The sequence below is a fragment of the Eublepharis macularius genome, chromosome 4 (genome assembly GCF_028583425.1).
Source record: "Eublepharis macularius isolate TG4126 chromosome 4, MPM_Emac_v1.0, whole genome shotgun sequence".
NCBI classification, from domain to species: Eukaryota; Metazoa; Chordata; class Lepidosauria; order Squamata; family Eublepharidae; genus Eublepharis; species Eublepharis macularius.
The window spans coordinates 41,110,527-41,126,468 of record NC_072793.1 but is presented as its reverse complement, the minus strand read 5'-3'; the positions used below and the strand labels follow the sequence as shown (position 1 = coordinate 41,126,468).

At 42.8% G+C, this 15,942-nt stretch overlaps 1 protein-coding gene across 2 annotated transcripts in view; it reads left to right on the top strand.

Annotated features, from left to right (window-relative positions):
* Positions 1 to 988: 988 nt before the first annotated feature.
* The window catches only part of FBXW10B (F-box and WD repeat domain containing 10B), a 37,898-nt gene continuing 22,944 nt past the window's right edge, over positions 989 to 15,942 (top strand). The window contains exons 1-7 of one of the 2 annotated variants that reach the window (XM_054975254.1): positions 989 to 1,601; positions 3,673 to 3,816; positions 5,928 to 6,110; positions 6,196 to 6,323; positions 7,437 to 7,559; positions 8,577 to 8,686; positions 12,225 to 12,428. In XM_054975254.1, the coding sequence (XP_054831229.1) occupies positions 1,058 to 1,601; positions 3,673 to 3,816; positions 5,928 to 6,110; positions 6,196 to 6,323; positions 7,437 to 7,559; positions 8,577 to 8,686; positions 12,225 to 12,428 (1,436 nt within the window). In that variant the 5' untranslated portion in view covers positions 989 to 1,057. Of the gene's footprint in view, positions 1,615 to 3,672; positions 3,817 to 5,927; positions 6,111 to 6,195; positions 6,324 to 7,436; positions 7,560 to 8,576; positions 8,687 to 12,224; positions 12,429 to 15,942 lie in introns of both variants that reach the window. The other variant, XM_054975256.1, reaches the window with a different exon arrangement.

Below are 15,942 nucleotides of genomic sequence, written 5' to 3'. Positions count from 1 at the left end.
ATCACTTTACAAGTGTGTTCCATACATTTAGAAGAGGGTCACCTGCCATCTCTGTGTCAGTAATATATAAGTACACATCTTCTCTGTCCTAGTTTTCCAGACTAAAGCCGCTGGGCTGTGCAAAGGATGCCGGCTGCTGGAAATACAGAGGGGCCAAATACTTGCTTGAATCTTTGGTAACTTCTGGTTCATAAAATAAGCATAGTATTATAGCAATAAGATTAGGAGTAACATATTTCAGGAGTAGTAGTCAGTAAAGGCTTTTATTAAACTGTGCTCCTCTGCTTCAATTACTATGGGTGATGATTCAGTGATATATGCATGTGCTTGGTCCATAAATTATTTGTATGTCTATTGTAACTTGTAGAATTCTTATACATATATTACTTTTTCTCTTTTCAGAGATTCAGCACATAATTCAGTTACATCTCTCTATGTGAGCAAGATCTCTTACAGATATTCAATAAATCTGTTTCTGATATTTATTTGGAATGTATTTAATATAATAAAAATGAAAGTGTATATTTGTACTGACTTATTGCTTTGTATGGTTCATTTTTGAAGAATACACACAGTCATAAGCACCCTTTCCAGTGAATCCAGTGGATTCAGACAGAGATTAAGGGCTATTTTTCTCTGAGGCTTTGTGTTCATGAATTTAGAACAACAATGGGACCTCAGTCTTAAAAAATACCCATTGCCTATCTTTTTATTCAAATCTAGATACAGGAACAGCACCTTTGCAATGCAATCCTAGATCAATGGTTTAGAATTTTGCTGTTAGTCTATTAGAAACAATACGTTATGGTAGCTACTGGAGTTCTATGTTGTGCACATTCTAGGAGAATTACAGTAGTAACAGTATCTCCTAGGAGTTCTGAAAAAAGAGAGAGTTCTACAAACAGAAGGGTTGTAATCTCTCTCTCTCTCTCTCTCTCTCTCATTTCATACCCTGGTCTTTTCTCTAGAAGGGGATTTATGGGTGAAGAGTATAAATGGGGATAACTAGGAAGGTCTGTGTCTCTTATATCTTTTTTGTGAAATTGGGGCTGGCACTATGAAGATTTTACAGAAGCCCGAACCAACCATACCAGACCTCTTGGAATATAAACTAGATTACACTCCTGACCTACGATGTAAGAAGCAAACTGACTTGGTGCCGGTTTGCCACAGCTGCAAATCTTGTATCTTGTCATGGAAGATTTTTGCTACCCGAGAATGGTTCACGAGAGCCAGCGCTGCTACTCAGAGACAATTTATAGTGGGAATCATAAAAAGGTTCAGAAATCAGGATCTGCTGAAATATACATGGAACCTCTTAAAGCCTACCAACGGCAAAGACTTCATTTACAGCCGTTCTTCTCTCACTTCCAGCTTCCAAAGTTCTTCCACCTCAGATCGGGCACTGAATCTAAAGACACTGGAGCAGTCCATGTCAGACCTCTGGAAGTGGTTCTTAAATGCCAGTTTTTGGTCCAAAGCAAACTACACACTGCTTGTGCTGCAGATGTGCAACTCAGAGCTGCTGTTTATGGCTGCTAGCCTGATCCATATCCTGTTGGCCAAAGATGTGAAGACCACCACCAAAAACGTGACAATGGGTAACAATGAAATGTGAGGGGGCAGTGGGAACTGTTTCTGACACTTTTCTAGGTAACAAAATAATAAATGACAGAAATGGCATAGTTTTCTTTATGATTGCCCTTATCTCTAGAGAGATCAAAGTAGGACAGATTCATAGCTTGCAGTCAACCATCAAAGTCAAAAGATGTTTCCATTTGGGCGCGGGGGGGGGGGGGGTCCACAGGTTTGGTGGCACACTGGCATTCATAAGTTTAATTGCAGAGTGAGGTGCTTAGTACAGGTCACTTAGCAAGCCTAAGCAGGTCTACTCAGAAGTAAAGTCCCACTTTAGGCAACAAGGCTTACTCACATAAAAATGTTTTTCAATGGACTTAGAAGGGTGTAATTTCTGAAAATCTTTTGAAGTTGGTGGGTTTTAAAGGGTATAATTCTGTCTAAGATTGCACTGTTAACTTCACAGAGTAATGATGTTAGGTCCATCTGATAAACAACTTCCATTGAACTGCTTGTAGCTTTTTGCTTCAATAATCAAAGCCCTTATGTGGCTCATTTGAGATCCAGGATAATCAGATACATCTTTGAGTTTTATCTAAGATTTTGCTGACAACAATTGTCACAAGGACACAGTCTGTGTGAGATCCATGGAAGGGTTCATCTTCCCTCATTGCTCATAAAACCTTCAATGTCAGTTCAGGCTCATACACATGTCTCTGTGTTAGTTGCATTTACATAATTATCCTCCATGAAAAAGGAGTGGGTGGACTATACAAACAGGTGCTATTAATTTACCTGGACAGTCGTCAAGGCTGTACTCATGATGGTGCAATACAAGCCAAGGGTTTTTATCCATGCCATGGTTAATGTACAACTAAAAGTTGAGGCTATGTATGAACTAAGCCTATAATGGCAGTGTGAAAAGTTGTACAATGCACAGTCGTAGTAAGGTGGATCAGGTAGTGGAAATTCTTAGAAAGATTTAGGAATTACAATGGATTAACCTGAAGACAGGCAAATTTTATGGTGCAGAGACACAAAATTTTAGGTTATGTTCCCAGCAGCATAATTTTCAGGCCTCAAGATTTAATAGTACTTTTCAATTCAGCCTAAGTCCCAAGTAGATCTAGCTCCAGGCACCAATGTTCAAGAAAAAAAAATAAAGTCACAAAGGACAAGGAGAGCAATAAAGGGGATATAAAAACAAATAATTTGTGGTTCAGAAGAATTAGTTGAGTTTCACTTGTAGGAAAAGAATGTTTATGGAAAGATATTTTGAGGTTTCAAGGAGTATGTCAGAAGCAAGAGGAAGAATAACCTAGGAAAGAGCCAAGGTGGGACCACTGAGTGCATTACTGTACTTAGAGTATTGTTTCGCTCCGCCAAAGATGCAAAGAATTTATTTAAGAAATAAGAACCATTCAGCAGTAGAATAAGGAAACAAGGGAGGTTGAGGAATCCTGTTCAAAAAACCATTGTTTTAGGATTGGAAAGTCAGATATAATGAACACATACCAGGTATCTGACTAAGTTTCACATTCGATTGTGGTTGTGGCAGGACAAGAATAAAGACTGGGAAACACTCTATTTGCACACAGAAAAACTGGCTTTTGAGTGGAACACTAACATTTGCACAGATGGCCCAATCCAAAATAAAGCCTAGCAATCAAACTTTGCTACATGAAAGAAATCCTAACCATCCTAGCATTTTCCACATCACTTCCTTTCCATTGTCATGGACTGAGACTATCCTGAGCGGAAAAATTCATTACTGGAAAACGGTTTTCCGGTGCCTTCCACAGAACGATAAGCTGCCTTACCTCCAAGGATGAAGCTACTTTAGGGCACTGTAAATATCTGAGCCCAATAACCTGTTGAAAGTCACAGAACACTACTGCGCATGACATGAGACAGCAATGACCAAAGCACAGATTAATTCATTCTGACATCTAAATCTCAAGCACCCTGACTGCACAAAGGGAGTGAATGCAGACCTATGAGACATTAATTTCTTCCTATGTAGGGCAACTTTATAGGGGGAGTGAGTAGATTTCCGTGCTTTTAATTAACATTTCCTCTTTCCATCCCTGCAAGATAAAGATAAATCCAAAGAAGAAAAGCTTTTTGTACAAGAACAACAGAAATCTGGCTCCCATGCTTTGAATGATCTTCCATCTCCCTCCGGTGGTTCTTCAGCCTTTGGAAGCTATCTTTCTTCAGGGAAGACCAGACTATTTGGTATTATTTGTTCACATCTGGTACTTTTAAATGTGCAAATTCCTTAATCTAACTGTATCAACACTCTGTGAATCAGATCACTGCTATTTAGTAATTTTTCCAAGTTGTTGTTACTCTGCACTCTCTGCCAATAGCACTTGAAGCAGCTTACATCATCAATTGTCCGTTTGTTTACTGAAATATTTATGCCCCACCTTTCCCTTGTTGCTCAAGGTAACTTACAGTGCAGTCCTATGAAGAGTTAGCCCAGTCTAAGTCCATTGAAATCAATGGGTTTAGACTGGAGTAACTCTTCTTAGGATTGCACTGTTAGTGTTTCAGATTTTAAAACATACAAAATACAATAAAGCCCCATCAGGCCGTCCCCTCAAGAAAAATCATGTAGCTCAAACCTCATGGAAAGCCCTTACAAATAAAACAGTCTTACAGTGCCTTCTAAAAACTTCTGAGGACAGCACTCTCAAGGAGCCCATTCCACAAGGTGGGAGCCACCACAGGTAAGGAACAGGCTCTTTTGTCACCTTAAGAAGGCAAATAGCTAGAAGTTGTCAACCAGAAGACTGCAGGTGCACAGGGATCATTGAAAACAGGGTTGATTCCATGCAGATGTAGGAGTGCCAGTCTGGCATGGCAACCAGTGGGAGAGGGGAAGTTGGGATACAGGGGTAACCATCAGCCTAATTCTCTAGAAATTGGATATAGAATTTCTGGAAAGCTCTAGAGAGGACTGATGTCACTTCTGGGTTTCCCCCAGAAGCAACGTCACAGCATTGGGTGAGTCAGGGGATCCTCTGCCCCTACCAGTGGCTTGGCAGCCTTACCCCCCTTCTCCCAACAACTTCAAACTCCTCCCCCCCCAAAGACTGGTGTCAAACTGACACTGGAGATCTCTTGGCCTGTTGACAAAAACTTACAGAGCCCAGTGCTTGCAAGTGAAAAAGGCAAAATAGCCCCCATTTCCCCCTTCAAACAGCGGAGTTTCCATTGATATAAGTGATGCCATTTACCCAAAAGCAATGTAGAGATAGTTTGGCTTAGCTCTCCCTCCTCACTGCAGTATGGGCTGCTCAGTTTTTTATTCAACATCCGCATCAACTTTTGGAAGTCTCAGAAGTTGCTTGGGGAAGTGGGAAGTATGGAAAATCTGAATCAATAATTGCCTTCCACTGATGCTTCACTGGTTCTAAACTAATGTCAAAATGGTAATATTATCAGCACTAAAATATATATAATCTTTTCTTTAAAAAAATTAGCATTCATACTAACTAATCAGATATTGGCCTAACCTGGATAGCCCAGATAAGCCTGATCTCATCAGATCTTGGAAGTTAAGCAGGGCTGGCCTTGGTCAATAATTGGATGGGAAACCTCCAAGGAAGACCAGGTTGCTATGCAGAGCCAGGCAATGGCAAACCATCTCTTGCCTTGAAAACCCCAGTGGGGTCATCAGACTTGACACTTTCAACTATCCCCAAATCAAATGTTAACACAATGGTAAAATAACAGATAAAAGCATAAAGAAAAGCACAAAAGCAACATCAAAACATAGAAACAAAAGCGGCAAATAAGTCAATTTAAAAGGGCATTATATTTTATTTTACCACTGTTTTAGTTTACATTTTTTCTGCCAATCAAAAAATAACCAAAAAACCCCCTAATAAACCTTGATTTCTACATGCAAATCAAGGCAGAGTGGTCATTCCTTGATCAAGGCTACTCAGTGAGTTCATGGCCAAGCCCATCTTTGGTCCCAGTCCTGCATGGTTACTGAACACTTTGCTTCTGTTACACATCTTGTAGAATGTTTAGGACAGTGTAGCAATAGAGGAGAGAGATGTTGAAAAGAACATGAAGATGGGGTGAGACAGTGGGATAAAACTCTTCTGTTGCACTCCCTCAGAGTTTTAAGGAGTGCACAACTGGAACCATTGCCCTCTGACCAGCTTAATAAGGAATATGCAAGCAGCAAGGCAGAGAAAAGATCCATCAAAATGATTCCTTCCCACTAACTAGTTTCATGTGGGGCTGCTGCCTTTCATTCGGGAAAGAAAACTCAGCCCTTCTTACAGCCACCTTTTAATGACCCGTTGACTTTCCTTTCCTTACCACAGCCCATCCACGTATTCGAAGGGTTTGGTCAAAGGACTCCGATCTATTATCTGAGAGTGAGGATGAAAGCGACCACTTGTTGGTCTCACTGGATTTCACCAATGCGCTTCCTTGTTCTCAGAAGGTTATCATGCGCATAGACTTCATTCGCAGCCTGCCTATCCATCTGTCCAAGCGTATTTTGAGTAAGAATCTCCTTCCCTCCCACAGCTCTCCAATGCTTCCCTTTTGTTGCAATGGATTAACAAATTTTTCCTTGTTGTCGTCTAGGAATGCTAGACTCAAAGACCCTTATCCAGTGTTCCCATGTGAGTCCACACTGGGCCTTCCTAGTGAAAGAGATTAGGCATGACGTTATAGCCAATCGTGCCCTCCAAACTGAGATTATCTTCTTTCAGGTACTGAGCTGACCCTCCTTTTCTCCTGGTTACCATAGAGCAGTTAGCAGAACTCCTTCCTCATGTTTGCCATTTGGGAAAGATACGTGTGATATTTATATGCATTTATGAGCAATGTATCACAAGGTATTGAAGGCCAACATGACATTTTCATGAAACCACCAATTTGCAGATGACTCCCAAGAGAGTACCATCTCTTTCAACTTCAACATGGGGAAGTTTTTTGGGATCACATTTTTTCACAAGACATGCTTTACACCTCAACTTCTTGTTTTTCTGTTTTGTTGTATTTGAGACTTCAGGTGGTGCCGGCTGGCACAGCTGAAGACCTCTAGCAGTCACTGAGAATGATCCTGCCCTCCCATGCAGAGGCACAAAAGTACAGCAGTATGAAGCTGTGTTTAGGCCAGTTGTATGGATGTCAAGGCAGGTTGCCTTTGTCAGGAAAAGATGCTTGTTTCTTCTTCCAGAGCCAGAACATTGGCGGTTGGGAAGGCCAGACTGTGCAGTGAACTCCAGCACTAATTGCACTGAAGGGTAGCAAATGGAGCCCAAATCAAGGCCAGCTCAATCTTTTCGATTTTCATCTATGTAGCAAGAGAAAGGGAATAATTATAGATCCAGAGGAGTTAGCTGTGTTAGTTTGTAGTAGCAAAATCGAAGAGTCCAGTAGCACCTTCAAGACTAACCAACTTTACTGTAGCATAAGCTTTTGAGAATCACAGTTCTCTTCATCAGATGCGCATCTGACAAAGAGAACTGTGATTCTCGAAAGTTTATGCACAGTAAAGTTGGTTAGTCTTAAAAGTGCTACTGGACTCTTTTTGAAATAATTATACTTTCTCTTCCAAGATTTTCCTGATTGATGCTCCTTTTTCTCATGTCTGCACATGAATAAAGCAAATTGCATCCACTTCTAAAAAGCCCTGGTTTAAATTTAAGCTTATGTAGAAGTTCATTATTCAGAGGCACGAGTGAACTATTTAGGCAGAACCAGTATGTATACAGGCCAGAGTGCTGAAGTGGGACTGGGAGACCCAAATTCAAATCCTTACACTGAGTTGCCTTGCGCCTAACATTCACTGTCACCCTCCTCTCTTTTGTGTATTGCAGGGACTGTGTCCTAAAGGAGCAATTGCCAACTATGCTAGAGTGGTCAAGGTTGCTATTCCTCAAATAAACAAAGATGGTGAAATTATTCCACTGAAAGGACGTAAAGACAAGCTGCCTCCTCAGGTGCCTGGTGGGGGTTTTGCATGCTGCTGGAACTGGGTGGGGGTGGCAACTTCCTGGGCTCCGCCCAATTATCTGGCTACTGACGGCTGTCTCTGTGAACGCCTCCCTGATGGAAACTCTGCCTTGAGCATGGGAAGGAGGAGCTGTGTCCTCTCCAAGTCGTGCTTCTTCCAGTCCCACAACAAGGAAAAACAGCTGAAGTTTGCAGAGGCTGTTTTGTGGTTATGTTGACATGGTGTGTCCCAGGTGTGGCTAGAGTGGGCTTCAGTCAGAGGAGGATAGAACCAGCATGGAAGATAGAACCACCAATAGCTACTTACCATGGCGAGTAAATGGAACCTCCTCAGTTCAGAAACAGCAAACCTCAGGATAATGTAAGCCACTTTGGGCCTCCATTGTGGACAAGCAAAAAAACAAATAAAACCAGTGCTAGGAAACAGCATCAAGAGAAGCCCTTGGCCTCTGTGTTCTGTTGTGTTGTTCCTCCAGGGCAACTGGTCAGTTGCTGGGTGAAACAGGTTGCTGGATTAGATGGACCACTGGTCTGATCCAGCAGGGCTCTTCTTATGGCATTATGTTCCTTTGAGGTAGCAACCAGCAGGAGACTGAGGAAGCAGTTGTCAGCAAAAGGAGAGACATCACTTCTGGTCAAAATCTGGAAGTGAAATCACACCTCTCTAGGAATCATTAGAAACTCTGTGATAAAACCATAGTTTTTGTGGGAAGATTTCTTGCCTCGAGCGAGCATGTAGCAACCCTAGGGAGGATGAAGCCTTCTGCCAGCTCAAGTAGGAAGACACTTACTTCACTGTATGCCATTCTTGTTTTCATTATATTTTCAGATTTCTGAAGTGCATACCATATTGCATAGTTACTGAATGTTCCAGCTGTTGATTGGATTGACTGACACTGTGTAACCTGCCTTGAGTCTAATTGAGAAAGGCAGACTATAAATAATGTAAATAAATAAAAATAAATAAAATCACTACTCACCATTGTTCTTCCCTTGGTTCCAAGGAGGATGGATACATGCATGAGGCTTATCATGGCCAGCTAACGAATAATGTCAACCTGGAAGAGAGGAATGTCTTCTGTAGCAGCTACAATGTACGTGTACTAAGAGAGAGGTATGTATACAGTGAAGCAAGTTTTTTTCCTAGGGATGAACCAATTCCCTCCATTCCAGACCATTGTTAGTCTCTGGTTTCATTGGGTCCACTTTTGGACAATTTTGGGAAGCTGTCAGCTGATAATGGATTTTAGGCACAAAAAGACGCATTATAAATATATTAAAATTTAAATCAACTGCATCCACAAATGAAATATATTTATTGTTGCCTTTCTATACAAGTGCAACCTAATAACAGTGCTCCCTTCACTATAAACATACACTCTCACACACTCACAAATCTTCCAAGCTAATCTCATGTGAATAGAAAAGCGTATTTTAGTTTTTTGGTTTTTTTTAGCACCCTAAGAGTTAGTTTTGAAGTTTTATATTTTTTTATGATGCAGATGAGGGAATGTGATGCTCCCCTTCCTCAAGACCACATGGCATCTATTCCATCATGACCTTTCCAGCAGCAAAGGAGCCACAAGGACTCAGATTAATGATGGAAGGGTGTCGCACCATCTGATTTCTCCTCCTTTCCATACTTTCTCCTCTCATGTGCTGCTTGACCAGGGACACTCCATCCTCCCTGGCCTGCTATTTAAAATCCTCCTTAAATTGGCTTCCCTCCCAATTCCTTCCCAGGGCTGGCTCCTCCCCTCCACCTATTCATCCAACCAAGAAGCATCCTAGATTCCTGTCTCAGCTGTAGCCACTTCCTAGGTTAGTCAAATGTCACTTTTTTGTGTCAGGAAATAATACAATTTTTAAAAGTTGGGTTGATTTGGCCCACATGGGACTAGCTTTTGAAAGATTTATCTTTATTTGTACGTTTTATGTGTGCATTCCATAAATACAACTCACAAAGACACTTATTCCTCGTTGCACAATCAATGTGGTTTCTGTCAAGTTGTGTCTCTTTTATGGCCCTATGAGACAGGTGAAAAGAACATTGGGGGGGGGGGGTCACACCATTCTCACACAGAGACTGACAAGAGCAGGGAGGCTATCCTCCCTATTGTTTCTTCTGATTGAAAAGGAACTTGCTTGCAAAACTGAAGCCAAAAGAGTAATACTTTTTAAACGTAATGCTTTTGTTTTACATTCTCAGCATCAAACGTGGAGATATAATGATATTTAGAGATCACATTAAGATTCTTTAAAAATATTAAATGCTGTTCTTTTTATGGAAGATGGAATTTTGAGTCCCAAAATAATATCTGGAGCAGGCAGACAGGGATTTAACTCCACAGCAAAGAGTCCTCTCAACATATCTAACTACCATAAACCATTGGTAATTTGATGGTAGCTAAAATAATGGCACCATCAACTGGCTAACATTCAGTTAAATAGAACAGAAATTCAAGGACACCTTAACGACTAACAACATTTATTTCAATATTGGTCTTGAAGGTGTCATGGACTCTGACCTTAATAGTATAGATTCTTGAACACAGTAGGCCTGAGAATATCTGCAAATGTACATTTTTTTTACTGTTTCAGCAATGTTCTTTTTGACCCATCCTTGAGAATGAATGCCCAGCATAAATCCAAGAGCAAGCTGAACACAGTTTGAAACAAGTATTCTTTGAGAAAGTGTCATTCAATGCTCAGAGGAATCTTACATCTTGCATTTAGAAGAAACAAATTAGATGGTTTAATACGGTCATGTGAGGTTCATGTTATTGGGCTTATATAAGGTAGCCACATCCTAAAATTCCTCCATCTCTTAGATTTGGGTTGTGGTCTGAAAACACATAGAAACCATATTTTATCTTTTAAATTTAAGATAGATAGGATGAGTGATGTCATGTATGCCTTTTAAATCAAATTTCATTGACATATGTGCAGGGTTTTTTTTCTGGGAAAAGAGGTGGTGGAACTCAGTGGGTTGCCCTTGGACAAAATGGTCACACGGCTGGTGGCCCCGCCCCTGATCTCCAGACAGAGGGGAGTTTCGATTGCCCTCTGTGTTGGAGGGCAATCTAAACTCCCCTCTGTCTGGAGATCAGGGGGCGGAGCCACCAGCCGTGTGACCATTTTCAAGAGGTTCCGGAACTCCATTCCACCTGAAAAAAAGCCCTGCATATGTGAGTGTTTTTGTATTATTGTGATTTTTCTTTATTTAATCATTTCAAGAGTAGTTAGACTGCTTTTTAATAAATTTTTTGGAAGATAATATTAAGTGATCTGGATGGGAAACAAGGTTTTCTCTTGACATCTGGAATAAATAAACTTTTGACCACTGATTACCTGTAAGAGATTGATTATTAGATAGAATAATCATCTCAATACAGCCTTGTGGTTTAGTGGTTAATGTGTTGCTTGGGAACAAAGAGACTCTTAGTTTCCATGTGCCTGTTTTAAAGTACACGCTTCCCCAATGAATGGGATAATACTCCATATCAAAGGTGCTACTGAACTTTGTTTTATTTTGCTGTAACAGGCTGACATTTAGTTGCAGACAAAGACAAGTTGATTACTTTTTGATGATTCACTGTTCAACTCTTAAAAACAGGAAGCCAGGTGCAGACCCAGAAGTAGTCACATCGTTGCAAAGGATAAGGCAGACACCAGTAACATGCAACATGTAATGTCACCTTTGTATCCCACCATTATAAATTCGCTTGTACAAGATTTTCTTCACCCCATGGTGTGTTGCAAATAATTGGCACATGCAGCCTGATCCCCTATACCTGTACCCTAAAAAGATCTCCCCCTGACTCATGGATACCTAGAGCTGCATATCTAACATAAATAACCTTTCTGGATTTTAATGCATTCACTGCAAGAACTACCAACATTGCCGACTCTGCGCAGCATGTTTGCGTGTGTTCGCTCTCATGGAACATAGCTATCTGCATGCTAATTACTTTTGTAGTCACCATAAGAAAGGAAGTAAGGCCTGGAAATACAAAAGCCCTCTTTTCCTTTCCTTTTTCAGATTAGTGGCTTGATTCCATGTGGTATCCCTCATAGAATAAATTCCTTTAGGCCCTCTGAAGGGAGTAATGCATACCAACAATTTTTCAATGGTTTCTTGGCTTCACTTCAAGAGGAGCTTTGAAGTCATTGGAAATTTGCTTTGAACGCAATAGAGTTGTGGGGTAGGAATGGACTGCTCACAAGCTGTCTGCACTGGAGCAGACGTATCAGGAAACAAAGCATTAGGGGTCTAGTAGTTGTACACCAAAGCAAGTACTGCCCAGATTCGCCCCTTAAAATCATGTTTATAAAATTAAAATATTCCCCCAAACTTTTGTTTTCGTCTTCTTAATGAAAAATATGAAAATGTAGGAAAAAATTAATTGCATAATTTAGAGAGACAGAGTACTTGCAGAGTCAGATCAACGGAGCTGAAACCTGCTCTCTTGGCAGCAGTCCACTTTACCAAATCTTGCTGATGCAGTAGTAGGTCCGTCAGTAGCTGAAATCTAAGAGGGCTATAAAAATAGCTGGAAGGACCAAATGTTTTCACCGCAAGGCTTGCAACTTTTCCTCCTCTTGATACTGCCAAATCAAATTCTTTCTTCAGCCTCTGCTTCTTCTCTCAGTGTGGATCCAGGAAGGGTGATTCACTACAGTGGTGGGAAGTTGGTGGCCTTTGGTTCTGTGGACCGCAAAATTCGTTTTCTGAATTTGAATGAGGTGAAGGAAGTCCGTCCTCTCCTTTCTGGCCATTCTGGTAGGATCCATGCCATATACTTAAATGAGAAGAAAGGATTCCTTCTAAGTGGCAGCTTTGATCTCAGTATCAGGTAAGCAGCGCTAATACTACTAATTGGAGATAAAATCATAGAAAGATAGAACTTACAGTTTTATTGAAGTAGATTCCTTCCATAGCAATATCTTGAAGTAAAAGGGAAAGATCCAAATCTAAAGTGTTACATTCCCTAATTCTAAACCACGGCCTGAAAGTGTAGGCGGCGAGGCTGAGTTGTAAGTCTGTGGGAAAGGAGCCTTCATGGCGGAGCATGGGGCTAAGATCCTTCTCATTGAAAGGCCACGAGGCAAGAGAGAGAAATCTCCCAAGAGGCATAGAGGAAAGAAGGAGTCAGGAGGCGTTCCCACCTTCGACAAAACAGTGGCAGATTGCTAGAGTTACATATATGTTCAGAGAGATATGCAGCACCCCCCTCCGATGTCCAAGGTGTGCTGAGTCACCTATTCCAACACTAATGTTCTTTTAGTGCATGTAAATACCCTATACAATATGTAATCCATTTTAAAAAATAGATCTTATTGAAAACAATGCAACTTATGTGCACGATTTTCACTGGATGTAAGAGTGCTTAACTTTGTATTCTTTCCCATGAATATGAAGCTTTTGGGGGCAGGCTATTTAAGCATATGCATCTAAGAGGTGAGTAGATAAACCCTTGCAGAAAATGGGAGCGTTGGTTAAGTGCCTTGGGAGCATGGTAAACTTCATTTCTGCCCTGAAGGTAGAACTGGAAGGTTAACCTTTGACAAAGACACATTCAATTGGTGGATGCCATCTTACTAAAAGGTTTGGGAACTGATCTTCAGTGCCATCCTGAGGCCAAGCCCAAAGCTTACAGGGAGCAATCAAGTGCGATGTGGTGTATCTCCAATGGAGTGTCCTGCTGGTGCTGTGCTCTAGACACATACCGGTGTGGTAATGCACTGGAGCAAGGCTGGCACAAGCTGATGTGCTGGCAGGGAAGGGGGCAAACCCAGGAGTGTGGCAGGAATTAGTTGGTTCATTAATCTAGGCATACCCTCGAAAACCAGTAAAAATGTACATCTTCTGAAACTATGGCATAGCCCATAGGTGCCAATAAAAGAGGAAAGGCCAAGCACCATCCCCCCCCACAACACACATGGGCCCCCCCACAAAGCCCCAGCAGAGCACAGGATGCTGACTATAGCTGCAACCAATCACACACACCCCAGCACCACATAAGCCACAATCAGGTTCCCCATGGTTAACTTAGGGCCAAGCTACACATGACGAATGACACTTGAACGGCAAGTGGATTGAGTGGAGGGCAAGTGAACAGAGAGAAATACACTTGCTGTTCAAGTGTCATTCGTCATGTGTAGCTTGGCCCTTAGAGTGCGTGAAACGGGTCTCTGTCTTGGAGGTCTCTGACACGCATACTTACAGCATACAGCATTGCACTTTGGGAGCAGGAGAGGTATAGAGAGGGCACATAGCACCACTGAGGGAACAAGTAATATTAACAAGTAAGGGGGAGAGCAAAGTCCATACTGTGTGGCTAATGTGTCTCCTTCCAGAACCCTAACAAGTACCCCATCTCCAGAACCTCAACCTGAAGGGTTAACCATGCACTGACAGGTGAGCAGCAGCTAGTGTCCAGCTGTCCCAGTCTGGGAGGCTGAATGTGCCTCCCCTGTTTCCTCTGCATGAGCTGTAGTACCTCCTGGAGAATGCCAGCTCCCTCACCCAAAGGTTGCAGTGTATGTCTATAGGGCAATCTAAGCCAGGCCCACCTGTTCCATGCCTTAGGTCATGCAATGGGGTAGTGTACCCAGGAAAATGTCCTCAGGAACGCTGACTGTAAGGGAGGGGCAGGGACGCTGGCAGTCCCACATTGGGGAACAATTTTGGGTTGGGATGGCAGGCAGCTGCTACGTTGTGCTCCATGGATCAGTTGGTTAAGCAACCCTGGGACTCATTGCTTTGCAGGTACACAGCCCTATGCACCAGCAGACGGAGCAGTTACAGTTATAGGTCACTTCCTCAAAGGATCAGTGTCATTTAGAGCGCTACCAGTTCCAACCTAGCTCGTGAAGCATCCTACCTTGAGCAGTTTTTCATCCGTAGATACATGCTATAGCTAGGGTCAGCTCAGCCTGTCTTCCCATGGCCCCTGGGAGCAGCTTGCAGTGGCGCTAGACAGAGGGAGATGGTAACCCAGTTCATCAGACCTCTTCATGATTTACCGTTCAACACAATCTGAGGTGTTCTACAACTCTGTCTCTGTCTCTTTTTGAGCAGATGAAACTAGCTTCATGCCCCTCCTTGCCCCGCCACACACCCCATCTGTGACTTCCTCTTAGGGCTGTTCCTTCATATGTCTGGGGTTGGGGGGTTTGGACTCAAGGATGGCCACGCAGGAATCGCTGTTGGTATTTCTGGTGCCACTGGATTTCTCTTTTGTCCACTTGCAAAACTTAGCAGAGGACTAGTGGTGACATGCAGGCTGACTCTACATATTGGTGCCCACCCCCTTCCTCCTGCATACTTTGCTGGCTGCTGTGTACAGCTTGCATGGGAAACTGCTAGTGGGTAGTCTGAGTGGAGTGTGTGGCTGAGCTGATATGGAAGGTGACAGTCTCTGGCCCCCACACTTACCTCAAAGTTCTGATAAGCCATGCAACTTGGTGGTGCAGAAGCAGACCTAGGTTGGACACAAGAATACAGCATAGAGGAATTGTGGAGGGCTGTCCCAGCCAAAATGACAGATCCCATTGGGCCATCCTGTTTCCTCTTTAGGTGGTGTGCAGGGGCTAAACATCAGCTCTGAGGCTTTGTTTGCCACTGTCCTGTCCCATTGTGAAGAGTGAACCAGGAGCCCTGGCCATGCTATCCCAGTGCCATTCCACTGAGTTATGCCTGTTTGTGCACTGGTCTCTCTGCACCATGTAGCAGGTGGAGATGTCAGGGCTGCAGTGGAGTGCCTAATGCCTGATGGCATGGCTTCTTTGGACTAGTCTTTGGACTACTTTCTTGGCCCAGTGGTTAGGATGCTGGTATTGGTTGTGGGGGCTGTGGTTTTGAGTCTGGCTTCTGTCTTTTTTGTCTCCCCCATTACCTTTTCATGGGAATGGGGTGTGAAGCTCAGAGTTTGGTTGTTTGCCTGAAAGAAGCATTTTTGCTGCAGGTCAGGCCCTTGCTGGGGAAGGGGCAATATCCTTTGTGCCACATGGGTGCCCTTGCCCTATGGTTTGGAGGGGGTGGGCTTAGGCCATGTGCCTCTGTCGGGGATGTACAATTGCTGGGTCTTTCCTCCCTGTCTGATGGCTCTTCATCGATTGAGGGTGGGTGGGTGGGAGAGACATTGAGGGGCAGTTGACTGATTGGCTGTGTGTGCCACTCACAAGGGTCATCATTGGCTGCCGTTGTCTGATTGGTGGATGTTGCTTGGGTTTCTATGGACTCTGGTTTGTTCGCTGTGCCATCTGTGTCTTGAGGGGGGTGCATGCTGTTTTTTCTTTATGTGAAATGTCCATAGGACCAGTGGTGCCACTTTTGCATCAGTAGCGGGTTGTCACTGCTGTGGC